Source organism: Neophocaena asiaeorientalis, unplaced genomic scaffold, assembly GCF_003031525.2.
Source record: "Neophocaena asiaeorientalis asiaeorientalis breed wild unplaced genomic scaffold, Neophocaena_asiaeorientalis_V1.1 scaffold18, whole genome shotgun sequence".
In the NCBI taxonomy this organism is placed as follows: domain Eukaryota; kingdom Metazoa; phylum Chordata; class Mammalia; order Artiodactyla; family Phocoenidae; genus Neophocaena; species Neophocaena asiaeorientalis.
The window spans coordinates 341306-355304 of NW_020172444.1; the positions used below are offsets into that span (position 1 = coordinate 341306).

General features: G+C 36.9%; 1 protein-coding gene across 3 annotated transcripts in view; it reads left to right on the plus strand.

Moving 5' to 3' along the window:
* The first annotated feature begins 1299 nt into the window (after nucleotides 1-1299).
* SLC30A6 (solute carrier family 30 member 6) overlaps nucleotides 1300-13999 on the plus strand; it is a 35194-nt gene continuing 22494 nt past the window's right edge. The window contains exons 1-5 of one of the 3 annotated variants that reach the window (XM_024732104.1): nucleotides 1300-1350; nucleotides 5737-5823; nucleotides 10318-10402; nucleotides 11421-11463; nucleotides 13426-13491. In XM_024732104.1, the coding sequence (XP_024587872.1) occupies nucleotides 1348-1350; nucleotides 5737-5823; nucleotides 10318-10402; nucleotides 11421-11463; nucleotides 13426-13491 (284 nt within the window). In that variant the 5' untranslated portion in view covers nucleotides 1300-1347. Of the gene's footprint in view, nucleotides 1680-1869; nucleotides 1875-5736; nucleotides 5824-10317; nucleotides 10403-11420; nucleotides 11464-13425; nucleotides 13492-13999 lie in introns of those variants that run through there. The other 2 variants (XM_024732112.1, XM_024732121.1) reach the window with 2 other exon arrangements.

Below are 13999 nucleotides of genomic sequence, written 5' to 3' on the forward strand. Positions count from 1 at the left end.
ATCTTGTCCAGAAGTAGCAAGTACTGAGTAGTTGGTAAGGCTTTAAAATTATGGTGTACAGAATTCCAGGTCCACCTTTGACTAGGTGTGTTACCTTGGCACACAACTTTCCAAGTAGAGGCTAACAATAGTACCTATATCAAAGAGCTGTTATGAGGAGTAAATGAGATGATACATTAAGTTCTTAGTAATAGTGCTTACCACATAAGTGCTTAATAAATGTTAGCTATTATCTTCCATCTACAGTTCATTCTCCATACTACAGCCAAAATGCAGAAGGTCACTCCGTTGTTAAAACCGTCCACTGGCTTCCGGTCTCACTTAGAAAAAAACCAAGCTTTTTACCCCTAATTAGAAATTCCGACTTGATCTGGCCCCTGTTTATCACTTAGATCTTCTCTTTGTTTCTTCCCCTCAAGCACAACTCTCCAGACATACTTTCAGACATTCTTTCTGATCTTAAAACACCCTTGTTTGTTTTACTTAGGTATTTGCATTACTTATTCTACCTAGAAAAAACTTCACAGAAAGACTTGCCATTTGGAAGTCAAATTTAATCTTCTTAGAGAAGCTTTCTCTGACTACCTCTCTAAATTAGTGACCCAGTTACTCTCTATACCATTACCCTATTTTCTTTTTTTTTTTTCCTATTTTCTAAACGGCACTACTTACCGATATATTTTAAATTTTTCCTTCTCCTACTTGTTTTGTCTCTTCTTACTAGAATATCATTTTCATGAAATCAGTACCTGATACACACGTACTACATATTCAATTTCTGTCCAATGAATTACATTTCCATGTGTTTTATTTTCCTTTTATAAAATAAAATTAATCTTATAGAATTGAAGTCGTATTTTAGGAAGCACAACACAGTAGTCCGTCATTAGTCGGCCTGAGTTCAAATTCAGCTACTACAGCAAACTAGATGTATGTCTCTAGGCAAGTTTCTTAATCCTGGTTCCTCACTTGAAAAATGGGAATGTAATCTATTTCGTAAGGTATTGCAAAAATTAAATAACACAACATAGGTAAAAGCGCTTCAGGACTCAATGAAACTTTTCTAACATTACAAAGAAACCCTAATTGCTCCTTGACAAAGACCTCAGCGCGTACCTCTGCACCCACAACTCAGCAGGGGCCTGAAGAGTCGCTCTAGCCGCCACCTTCGCCTCTATAGAACGCAGGGGCAGCCGGGAAGGGGGAGCGGGACCCTGAGGCCGGTGCACGCACTTCCGCCCCCGCGTCGCTCGCAGCCAATCGGCCGCTGATGCCCAACCCCCTTCCGCTCTAGGGAAAAACCAGCTCCTAGGCCGTCTTCCGGCGGGAGCTGTGCCGCTCCTTATCATGGTGAGTTGGCCCGGGTTGTGAGGGTTTCTGTCGTAAATGATTCCTCTTATCCTTTCTGGTCCTGAAGCCGCCTTGGAATGCCTCAGCCACCCAGAGGTGGGGTCGTCGGAGTTATGCTCGGGGTCCCCGGGAGGAGCGGCTGGCGTCCGAGAGCGTGCCACCAGAGCTCTGATGCTCCCTCGCTCGGTTCCTTTGCTGTTCCGGACCGCGGCCCCGCTCCAGGCCGACCTTTCGGCTCTGGGCGAGTTTATGACTCTTCCCTGCAATGACATCCTTGATATAGAAATAAAAGTCTTTGCCAGTGTCAGCGACTACAAGATCAACAAAAGGTCAGAAAACAAGTCCACAGCAGCAACGACCGTATTAGTGATGCTTACAGTAGTGACGATAACACTGGTGAAAATAAAAGAGGATGGTTAGTAGGGTATTGAGGCTGACGCCCCAGTCTCCAACTTGCCTTTATCGAGTGCGACAGCCGGGTATGGCAGCAGCTATCAGAAGGCCAAAGACTGGCGAAAGTCAAGGTGCTGATAGTGCCTCTTACTGCAGCTTATTTTTTTGTGTGCGTTTGTAGATCCCAATATACCTTATGGCTTTGGGGATGTGGTATTTAAATTTTGTTAGAGGTGTTAGTCATTTTATTCCTTTAGAAATCAAGTATATAGCTCTCTGAATTTTATCTAAGGATAAGCAGTTGATTGTGATTTCAGTGTCAAAAGAGGTACACACCATTGTATCAGAAAATTCATGGGTCTCTTATTGATAGCCTGTATATGACAAAAGGACCACGTTTCTGTGCCCCAGCACTGTCACTCTAAGTTTTTTCCTTGAGTGGATATGGTCGAAAAAATGTCTTATTCACATATTTGAAAATATTTTCTAAATTTCCTGTAATCCTTCCTTTACATGCAGAAAGTGGGTAAAAATTTACTTTTTTTGCTGACCAAATAGCTGTGGTCTCCTTCAAAACATTCACCACTGTGTAGCCAGAGTTAAGTTTCTAAAACTTGACCATGCCACTCCCTTGCTTAAAATTCTTCCGTTTTTTTTTCCTTTAGCCTGAAAGCTAAAGTCCTGTTTAGTATGGCAAGCAAAGATATCTGTAGTCTAGCTTCTTACCTTTACAGCCTCTTTTTACACATACATACATACATACACCATATTCCAGCTACAGTGAACAGCTTGCAGATTGTGCTCTAAGAATTAGACCTTTGCACCGAATTCATATATGCTCTTCTCTCGCCAGAATTGCTCTCCATTTCCTGTCTTGCCATCCTTATTAGTATAACCCTTAACATGTCCTTTAGACTCTTTCATGAGCCTTTCTGCCATGTCTAAACATCCTATTAAGTGCCTCCTTTACGCTCCTGTGAGGGTGCTTTTTACCAGTAACATCTGGTGCATTTTACCAGACTGTGTTAAAATTGTGTATTCACTTGTCTTTCTCACTTCCTAGGCTGTAAGCTTTTCGAGAGGAGGACCTATGTATTCACTCTGATCTCCCCAGAGCCTTTTGTACAGTGCCTGGCCCAGAGGAAATTTTCAATAAATATCTGTTTTATAGAATACTGAATAAGTAACCATGGCAGTAAATTTTTATGCGTGAAACATTAGTAATAAGGGAAATAGTAGCATTTAAGTTTTATTTTTAAAGTTACCCATTATGTATTATTTATTAATAACATGCTATGTGCAAAACGTAGTGCTTTCTTAGAATATGTCAAGGAAATATAGCCCTTGTCATTAGTGAAGTTACTAAAAAATTAACTTACCATGCAAGATGACAAGATGAAGGCTAGCCTGTGGTTCATTACAAAGCAAGTGGCATAAAAAACTCTATAGTTTGAATAATCTAATAAGGCTTCATGTAGGAAGTGAACCAGTAATACTTTGTTCCTTACTCCAGTACTCTTAATCTACTATTCATTACTCTCATTTGGATGAGGAAACAGAGAGGTCAGGTAATTTGCTAAGTGCTTGCTATTAGTGCTTGGGTTAGATGAGTCTGGTCTTTTTACTCTAGAATGGTATGAGATCTCATGAGAGATCTCAGACTTGTCTCATGAGATCATGAGACAAGGAGAACAGCAGTTTAGTTGGAGTTGAGGATTCTTATCTGGAGCAAGAGGAAAAAATGGAAAGAAACTGAGGCTAACTCACTGAAAGCATTGAGTTCCAAGTTGTAAAATTTGGAGTTTATCCTGATAGCAGTGGAGAGCCAATATAATTTTGGAAAGAGTGACGTGAAAATTAGGATTTTTGTGGGTTTTCCCCCACTATCAGAATGGCATCAGAAATGGCCCTCTGCCTTTTAGAAACCTTATTGATTGTCTTAACCTGAAACTATTTTTAAAAATATTTTTATTTATTTATTTATTCATTTGTTTGCGCTGGGTCTTGGTTGCGGCGTGCAGGATCTTTAGTTGCGGCATGCGAACTTTTAGTTGCAGCATGTGGGATCTAGTTCCCTGATCAGGGATCGAACCCAGGCCCCCAGCATTGGTAGCTCGGAGTCTTAGCCACTGGACCACCAGGGAAGTCCTTTAACCTGAAACTTAAAGTAACTGAAATAATTTAAAATGGGCTGAAGTTAGAAGATATTCAAGGATACCAGCATTAAGTAGAATTTATCTTTGGGACCAAAATATCCGCACATAATTCTTTAAGACTACAGTATGTTTGTTGACATTAGCATTTATTAACATCTCAGGTGAAAATAGCATACTGTTCCTTTTCAGCTGAATTGGTGTAGCAGAGCCTTAGGGTTATACATATACACTGGTCTTTATTTGGATATGAAAATTAGTTGCACCTTTTTCATGATGCTTTATTTTTACGTTTTTAAAAATATATTTTACTTTAACTTTTAATTGTGGAAATTTTCATACATACACAAAAGTAGAGAGAATATAATATAATGAGCCCCCATGTAGCCATAACTTGGCCTCGACAGTTATCAACATTTTGCTGTTTTTGTTAATGCCAGATTTCTAGAGCTCAGCCTATTTTCTGCCTTTCCTGAGTCTAAACATAATGCAACTAATGACATGTAAAACTTGAAGAAATGGGATGTATCATTTTATAACTATTGAGATGTTTCTAGATGCTGACTATAGGAAAATCATACCTCTGCTTGAATTGGATCTGAAAGTTTTTCACATTTTTAATCTGTTAACTCCTAGTTCCATTGCTGTCTGTGGAGCTTCAGTGTTTGAATCAAATTGGCCAACTTTAATGGGGTAGAAATGTAGTATGGTTGTTATAGTGATTGTGGCCTTTACCATCTAAGAAAATGTTTTGTTAAAATTAAAATCCAAAAATTTAAGTACATGGCACTTAGCAATCAAACTATTATGTATGACCCGTTGAAAATTGTGAAGGATTTTTCTTCCCCTAGAAACAATTACTTTGCTTTTGTAATAACAAAGATTTTCACAGCTTATTTTTCCAGGGTGTTTTTTTGTTTTGTTTTTTGTATTGTATTCCCATCATGAAAGTGTAGTAAAATTGATCAATTTTTTCCCCTTTACAGCTTCTTGGTTTTATGTCCTATTAAGAAAAGTCTTCTCCACATACAAGATTATAAAATTACACATCCATGAGTTTCTTCAATTATTCTGTTGTTTTATATTTTGATTTTAAAATAATGAAAAATTAGAGTGAGTAGTAAGGATCCAACTTTACCTTTTTCCAAATACTATTTATTGAATAACTCATACTTTCTCGCACTGATACTGGATACTACCTTAATCACAGGCTAATTTCCTTTGTGTGCTTGAGCTCTCCTTTATGTTAAGGCTTTCTTACATGGTTTCCTGAACTTGAGTATTAAATCCCACTGTAATCACCACTCAGTCTTTTCTTTCATTGGTAACCCCACTGCCGTGACCTTTCTCTGCTAGTACCATACTGTGTACTAGCAGGGACCATGGAAGCTAGCTAGGATGTCAGATACTTTGAATGCCTGAGAGAGAAACTCAGAGGTTTTCCTGTAATAATAGTTGCCAAACCTTTCATATATAAAGCTTTAATTAGGTAAATTGTAATAATTTCTTTCCAATAAAGCTATTTGGCAAACTGGTTTTCTGGTTCAAAATTGCCTAATCCATTAAAAAAAAAAAAGAGTTTGGTCTAGAGCTAAAATGCCTGGGTTTGAATTCCTGCTCAGCCATTACTAGCATTGTGTGCTTAGACAATTTACTAAAAATTGTTTCCACCACATAGATGATTGTGAGTCTTAAATAGGTAAATACATGCAAAGTGTCTAGAATAATTGCTTGGGACATAATGAGCATTCAAGAAATGTTAGTTGTTATTACTATATCGCAGGAATGAAGAAGATTAGATACTTAAATGCTGATTTGTGTACTTTTGTTTGCTTTAAAGGGGACAATTCATCTCTTTAGAAAACCACAAAGATCTTTTTTTGGCAAGTTATTGCAGGAATTTAGACTTGTAGCAGCTGATCGAAGGGTAAGTTATTTTTATTCCTTAACCCTAATTTTAATTATTGCACAAACATAACATTGAAGAAAGGTAATTTTTAAGGCAAATAGAAATCACTCTTGATCCATCACATTGTTTTCATTTTTTTATGTTGGATAAGTAATTTTTAATGTAAAATTACAGAACTTTAGTATACAGTTGTTTTGCCTGGGAGGAAGCTAGGCTTTGGTTAGTTTTTATTCTAATTCTAAAGAATTTTGAAGAAAAATTGTTTGGTGATAGCCTCATGTTGTTAGTTTTTTTAGCAAATTAAGTGGGTGTGGTCTGAAGCCAAGTTTTCTCATTTTTAATGTAAGGCAGAAAAAATAAGTTATGCTTTGAGACTATAAATAGACAATTGATAGATACCCTTTTTGGTCACCAGTGTAGACCTTCTAATTACTATTCTGTTGTCATTGTTCTCATTATTGTCTTATACTGTAAGCTCCCTGAGGGCAGTGACTATGTCTCTTTTGCTCACTTTTTTTTTTTAAACATCTTTATTGGAGTATAGTTGTTTTACAATGTTGTGTTAGTTTCTTCCATATAACAAAGTTAATCAGCTATACATATATCCCCTCATTTTTTAATAGAAGTACAAAATAAGCACCCAACAAATATTTGATGAATTTTAAATAATCCTAGCTTCAATGTAACATAATAAGCAGTAGCAATGATATTGACCACATATTATAATACTAAACTAAAGACTTCTTTTCTTTGTTTTTTACCACTATATCTCCTGTTTCTAAAACCTTGGGATATGGTCAAAACTCATTAATTCTAGTATTTGGAAATATTATCATCTCTGAATGTTAAACTCTGAGAGCCATGGGTAGGAAATTTATCTGCTTCTTTTGTATTTAGTCATTTAGGATGATCTCTTTTTTTTAAAAAAAAAAAATTATTTATTTATTTGGCTGCATCAGGTCTTAGTTGTGGCACACAGGATCTTTTATCGCGGTGTGCGGGCTTAGTTGCCCTGTGTGCGGGCTTAGTTGCCCTGTGGCATGTGAGATCTTAGTTCCCAACCAGGGCTCTAACCTGAGTCCCCTGCTTTGGAAGGTGGATTCTTAACCACTGGACCACCAGGGAAGTCCTTAGGATGATCTCTTGAGAACAGATAGTTATAGCTTTATGATGTTGATGGAAAGCAACTATATTGCAGGAGGAAGCAGCAAGTTCTTTAACAGTACACTTCATTGAAGCATAGTATACCACAGAATAGGTAGTAGGAACAAAACGAGTATAGGAACACCTGAATTGTACAGATAACCTCTATCATAATTTAAATCTTAAGAGGTACACCTGGCTTATCTCTTCATTGCTTTTCCTGTCTTAGTTCTTGGTGATTTCATATTTCACGTGGAAGATCCTTACCTCTCAGTTCCTCACCACAAATAATCTTGTCCTGTATCCCTCCCAACCATCCACTCCTATGATCATACCATAAACCTTATCATTTGTAATAACTATATCCTCCCATTGTCTCAATTTAAGCATTTTACTCATCAGTCACTATCTCTTGTCTTTCCAGTTCACTCCTATTACTAGGGCCTCCAGTCCTTTACTCTGCTATATTTTCACTATTTTTCACCTCTCTTATCCATATTTACTTACTTATCAATTTAGATTATCTGGTCCATCATTTTCATTTTCTTGCATATGCCTTCAACTCCTTTGTGCCCCTCTTCTGTCTATCATACTTCCTTGGCAAATCCTTAACCTCATTAAGTCCACTTTTTTCCTACTCTGTACCTGCGTGCAAGCAACAGAATGTAGCCTTAAAAAAAACACAAAACCATGCTGACTGGTCTCACTTCAAATTCATGATCAAGTATGCCATTAGTGTGGCCCATATTGTATGTTCCTAGTTTATTCAGTTTCCAGTTTCCTAAGTGACAGTTTCATACCATTTTCTTTCACTTCTGTCCTCAAACTCCCAAAAGCTTATTCATCCCCATTCTAACCTGTTCATCTTGCTTCCTGTTTCGCTGAGGGAAAAGAAGTATCAGGAGAAAACTTCCGCATCCTGTCATTAGCATATCTACCAACACTCTGCCTTCCCTCCTATTTTGTGAATGAACTGTCTGATCTGCTATATAAGGCCAATTCTTCCACTGTTGCCTACTCAAAGACAGCATTTCTATAATGGTTCCTTCTGTCTCTTGCATTGTTGTTCCTTGAATCATTCTCCTTCTCCTTCTTGCGTCATAATTACATGCCATATATTCCACTCTCAGCTACTGCTTCCTTTCTCTTATACAAAAGCACGTAGAAGAATTGTCTTTACTCTCTTTGTTCACTTTCTCTTCTGCCTGTTTCTATTAAACAAAACCAGTCTGATTCTAGTCCCCACTTATCCACAGAAACAGCTTTTACAAGGTAACTAATAACTTCTGTGTTGCCAAAAGCAGTGGTCATCCTCATTTCCCATCTTATTTGACCTTCAGTGGCATTTGACAAAAAACAGTCTCTTCCACCTTAAAGCAGTTTTATTCATTTGAACTCTGAAATGCCACTCTTGATTTTCCTCCTACTTACTTGGCCATTATTTTTAGTCTCCTTTCTTAGTTTCCTCTCATCTTTCTGACCTCTTGAGTTTTGGAGTGTCCCAGGGCTTATGGAGCTCTGGCCTCTCTTGTTTACTTTCATTCCATTTAGATGACACTTTCATTACCATATGCTGATGACCCTATATTTATATCTCAGTCCCTATCTTCTTCCCTACCTCCAATTCCTATATATAATGGACTTCTCAACATTTTCACCTGGATATCTAATAGGCATCTCAAATTTAATATGATCAAACCTGAACTTTGATTTTCTATCACTCCTTCACTACATGGCTTAGGCCAGAAACCTTGGAGTCACTTTTACCAATCTCTCCCTCACTCCTCACATCTGCTTTATAAGTAATTCTTGCCGGCTCTATCTTCAGTATAATACTCAGAATCTGACTCTTTTTTTTTTTTTTTTTTTGCGGTACGCGGGCCTCTCACTGTTGTGGCCTCTCCTGTTGCAGAGCACAGGCTCCGGACGCGCAGGCTCAGCGGCCATGGCTCACGGGCCCAGCCGCTCCGCGGCATGTGGGATCTTCCCGGACCGGGGCACGAACCTGTGTCCCCTGCATCGGCAGGCGGACTCTCAACCACTGCACCACCAGGGAAGCCCCAAAACACCACTTTTTATCCTCCTTTTCTGACTGCTGTTGAATCCCTGTCCTGACTAGACCCCATATCCAGTCATTTCATTAATGTTCTCACCAGTATTAGAGTCCCTTGTCTTGTTAACCTATCATATCAGTTCTCAAGTCTCTAACATCCCTATCTCACTTGCTTTTCTGGTTTTGCTCGTGGGTGTAGAGGAAGTTCCACAATGGTGTCTACCATAAATTCATGTTGGTAATTGTTCTTCTTTTTAATGATTCAATAGTATATTCACCATAACATCTATTCTGCAGATCCTCTTCTAGATTTAAGCTTCCAGTGCTACTTTATCGTATCCCCTAATTTTAGAAAATGGCCTTGTGTCTTCCTTTCAAGACTGTTACCTCTGTGTTACATCACTGTCGTTTCTTTCTGCCTTACAAGTTCTCTTTCTCTTCCGTTACCTTCTTACCCTTCTCACTTTCTCACGGGTGGTGTTCTTCCTTTCTAGACCTACACCTTTCATCTGTATTGTAAAACCATTCTACCCCATACCATACTTGACCTTAGCAATTACATGTTTAATTTTAACACCTCAAAATAACTACCTTTTCACTAATTTATTTCACCTCTACTTTCAAACAAGCATAGGTCTCCCTTTACAGGGAGAGGAGCAGAACAAAAATAAAAAACAGTTCACTTGATCTCTTCTTCCTTTATTTTTAGAATGCTCTTCCTCCTCCCTCTAAATCCTAGCTATTTCAAGGTATATCTCAGATCCTCCCTTTTCTGTGAACTTCTAAACTGTGGTAATCTTCCCCTCTTTTGCAGTCCTGTTTCATACAATTTACTTGGTAAATAACCAAGTACTGCTCTTTTTTGGTGGGTGGGTGGGCAGGGTAACTTTATTTTGATGTACCGTCAAACTTACAGAAATGTTATGAGTATAAGGAACTCCCTTATACCCTTTATTCAGATTCATCAATTGCTTTACATTTTGCCCCATTTGTTTTTATCATTGTCTCTACATGTTTATGGAGACAAAATTATATTCAAATGTCAGCATATTTTCTCAACTATATGAGAGTTTGTGTGTCAGAATTTATTTTCTCTAGAATAATTCCCCTTCTAGAATTATTCTTTTAGGCTTATATATTATAATAGTAACTTGTTTGATGATAATTTTGGTAGTTTTAGAAAATGTGGCACTTCAACTCTTTGAAACAAGTTGTGCTTATTCCTTTGAATATTAGAGTATGAATCACAGCAACTTGAATGGACCCAGAGAAGTTTATCAGCATTGTACAAATAAGAATGATTTTCTTTTTCACAGTCCTGGAAGATACTGCTCTTTGGTGTGATAAACTTAACATGTACTGGCTTCCTGCTAATGTGGTGCAGTTCCACTAATAGTATAGGTATGTCACTATTCTTATTTTTAGGGGTTAATTATTTCACTTTTATTGTTCTCATTTTAAATAAAGGTATGTCTTCCTTTACATAGAATATATTATTCTGAACTATAACTCAAAAGATTTAAATGAGAGAATCTATTCCAAAAGTACCTTGTAAACTATAAAATTTGGTTCAGTTGTTAGGCGTTATCTAAAATGAGCTTTTTTAAAAAAAAAAATTAAATCTATTTGAAAAACTAAGATTTCTTTTTATTTTTTAATTGAGGTATTGATTTACATTATTATGTTAGTTTCAGGTGTACAACATAGTGATTCAGTATTTTTATAGATTATACTCCACTAAAAATTATTGCAAAATAATGGCTATAATTCCCTGTGCTGTACAATTGATCCTTGTTGCTTATCTATTTTATACATAGTGGTTTGTATATCTTAATCTCTTACCCTTATCTTGCCCCTTTCCCACTGGTAACCACTAGTTTGTTTTCTATACCTGTGAGTCTGTTTTATAAATAGTGCTGCTGTGAACTTTGGGGTGCATGTATATTTTTTGTGAGATTTCCTTTTAATGTGATAGATTAGTTCTTCAATTTATGTAGTGTATAAATAAAATTTTATGATTTATTGAGTTTTCCTTGAAAAGGGAAATCTAATATTTTTCTTGTGTCATGACTCTTATGTTTTTATTTACCATTATTTTCATCCTGCTATTTTAAAAATACATTTAAAATAGTACTCCGATGACAGAAGGAGGCAAAAAATTGATCTCAGGGCTTTTGAGCATATACTGCTTCATTTTTTCCTGATGGAGAAATCAGGTTCTAAAGTAAGCTTTTGTATTAACCAACTTTGGCTACATGTATTAGTCAAATTTACTAGATAATTGCCAACATATGAGATTAATCAGTGACTCATGTTTTCCAGTGATGGATGTCCCTGTTATGAACAATTTTGGTGATTTGCTGTATTTCCTAACAATGGATTCAGTAACATTTTAATCAGTCTTTTTGTTGTTTTGCAGCTTTAACTGCCTATACTTACCTGACCATTTTTGATCTTTTTAGGTAAGTTTTAAAAACGCTCCGTAATGTTTTTACTTCCTTCCTTCCTTCCTTCCTTACCTATTTGCTTACTTATTTATTTATGGCTGTGTTGGGTCTTCATTGCTATGCGCGGGCTTTCTCTAGTTGCGTCAAGTGGGAGCTACTCTTCATTGTGGTGCGCGGGCTTCTCACTGCGGTGGCTTCTCTTGTTGCAGAGCACCGGCTCTAGGCGTGAGGGCTTCAGTAGTTGTGGCATGCGGGCTTAGTTGCTCCATGGTATGTGGGATCCTCCCAGACCAGGGATCGAACCTGTGTCCCCTGCATTGGCAGGCAGATTCTTAACCATTGTGCCACCAGGGAAGTCCCCTCCTTAGTGTTGTGTTGTTTTTTTTTTTTTTTTAATTAATTAATTTATTATTTTTAGCTGCACTGGGTCTTCGTTGCTGTGTGCGGTCTTTCTCTAGTTGCGGCGAGCAGGGGCTATTCTTTGTTGTAGTGTGTGGGCTCTCATTGCAGTGGCTTTTCTTGTTGCAGAGCACAGGCTCTAGGCGCACGGGCTTCAGTAGTTGTGGAACGCAGGCTCAGTAGTTGTAGCTCGCGGGCTCTAGTGGGCTTTAGAGCGCAGGCTCAGTAGTTGTGGCACATGGGCATAGTTGCTCCGTGGCATGTGGGATCTTCCTGGACCAGGGCTCAAACCCGTGTCCCCTGCATTGGCAGGAGGATTCTTAACCACTGTGGCACCAGGGAAGACCCTTCTTAATGTTTTGAAGCTAATAAGGAATTTGTTATCAACTATATATACTTCATTTGAAAAACAGAAAAGAGACCTCCAGAATGCTTCCCCAGTGTTTTACTCCTGACCTTGATTGGTGGTTAAATGGGTGTTTTTTTTCTATTTATTAAAATGTACATATGTGCTTTATGCACATTTCTGTGTAAATGTCCTATTTTGAATAAAACGATAAAATTAAACTAAAAAAAGGTTTGTTGCACTGAATTTATGAAGTTTTCTTTACTTAAGGAAAGTTATCTGTGAAATAAGTAGAATTATCAACATGGACCATATGTACAAATAATAATTAGAAGATATGCTGGAAGAAAATACCCCATTTATATAGCAACAGAAAAGATAATACCCAGACTTTAGGTCAGGTGCCTACCTGTAGATGAGTCAGCTGTGACCAGGGAGCAGGAACACATAAGAACATACTAGTTCCCACTGTAACCATGTGGGTGTGAAAAGAAATGAGGGATGTTAATAACTGCAAAGTATATATGTAATTGTGAGCTAGAGAGACGACCTATTGGCTCCTGCTTTGGGGACCTTTCATATTTCCAAATAAAGGTTGCAGAATGCTTAGACCATATGTCTCCAAGATCCGTGCCATAGAAGTATGTTATAGGGATGTCTTTTTCATCAGTCATGTAACTAAATCTTCTTGATTGGTCTAAAACAGATAGTTATTACCTGAATTTCACACTGTAGTAAGTTGTTTTAGAGTGAATCTCCACTATACTTAGAAAGTAACCATAACTTTATCCCATCCAGAATGTTGTCAAGGTGTTATTAATATTTAGTTTAACTTTTAACAGAGATTAAATAAAGTTTATCAAAGTTAAAATGTATTGTATATGCCTAGAATCAAGTAAATTGCACTTATTATTACTGTGTCATGTTTTGCAGGCTCAGTTATGGAAACCATTTAGGGGGATAACTTTCTGAGTAGAGAAATTATGGGTTTAGGTTCTATTCTATTATTAGTGTCTTAATGGTATATCATAACTTCTTTCAGTTTCTCCCCATGTTAAAACTCACATTAGGGTGCTTATTGTGATTAGATTATAAATTATTAGAATAACTTGTTAGTTTAGTCTGCAAACACTATTAACTTTTAGCAATTTAGGTATTCTGAAAGCTAAATTTCTTTCTGTAAGTCCTCTAGTTCTAGTTCTAATGCTAAACTTATTTTCCTTTTTACTTAGTTTAATGACATGTTTAATAAGTTACTGGGTAATGATGAGGAAACCTAGCCCTGCCTATTCATTTGGGTAAGTTCAAATTATTTTATTTTCTGCTAACTTATTGCTATTAAAGTAGTAGTTATACCAGGCAGTAAAGAGCTAGCTAGAGTACTTGTAGAAAATAAATGCTGCCTGTTTACTGGAGTAGTGATCAGATAGTGAAAGTAGATAAAAAAACATCTTCCAATAGGATTCTAGATAAGGAACATGAATGTTTAAATTTAAATCATATTAAAGTAAAATGTTCACATTAGTTTTTTTCTATTTTATAAACCAAATCTTACATAAATTGTTCATTTTAAGTTCTTTAATATTTTGGTAATCTCTTATTCCAGTTAGAGAAAGTACAAAGGATTTTCATGTATGTATCTTCTAGATGTTAAAGTAAGTGGGATATAGTTTAACATTAATGCAGCAGTAGAGATGTACTTTTATCTTAAGACTGGATTTGTGACAGCAATGAACTGACAAAGATTTTGAGATTTCTGTTTCTATAGTTTAGAAATTACTGAAAGTTAGAAAATAATCTTTTATA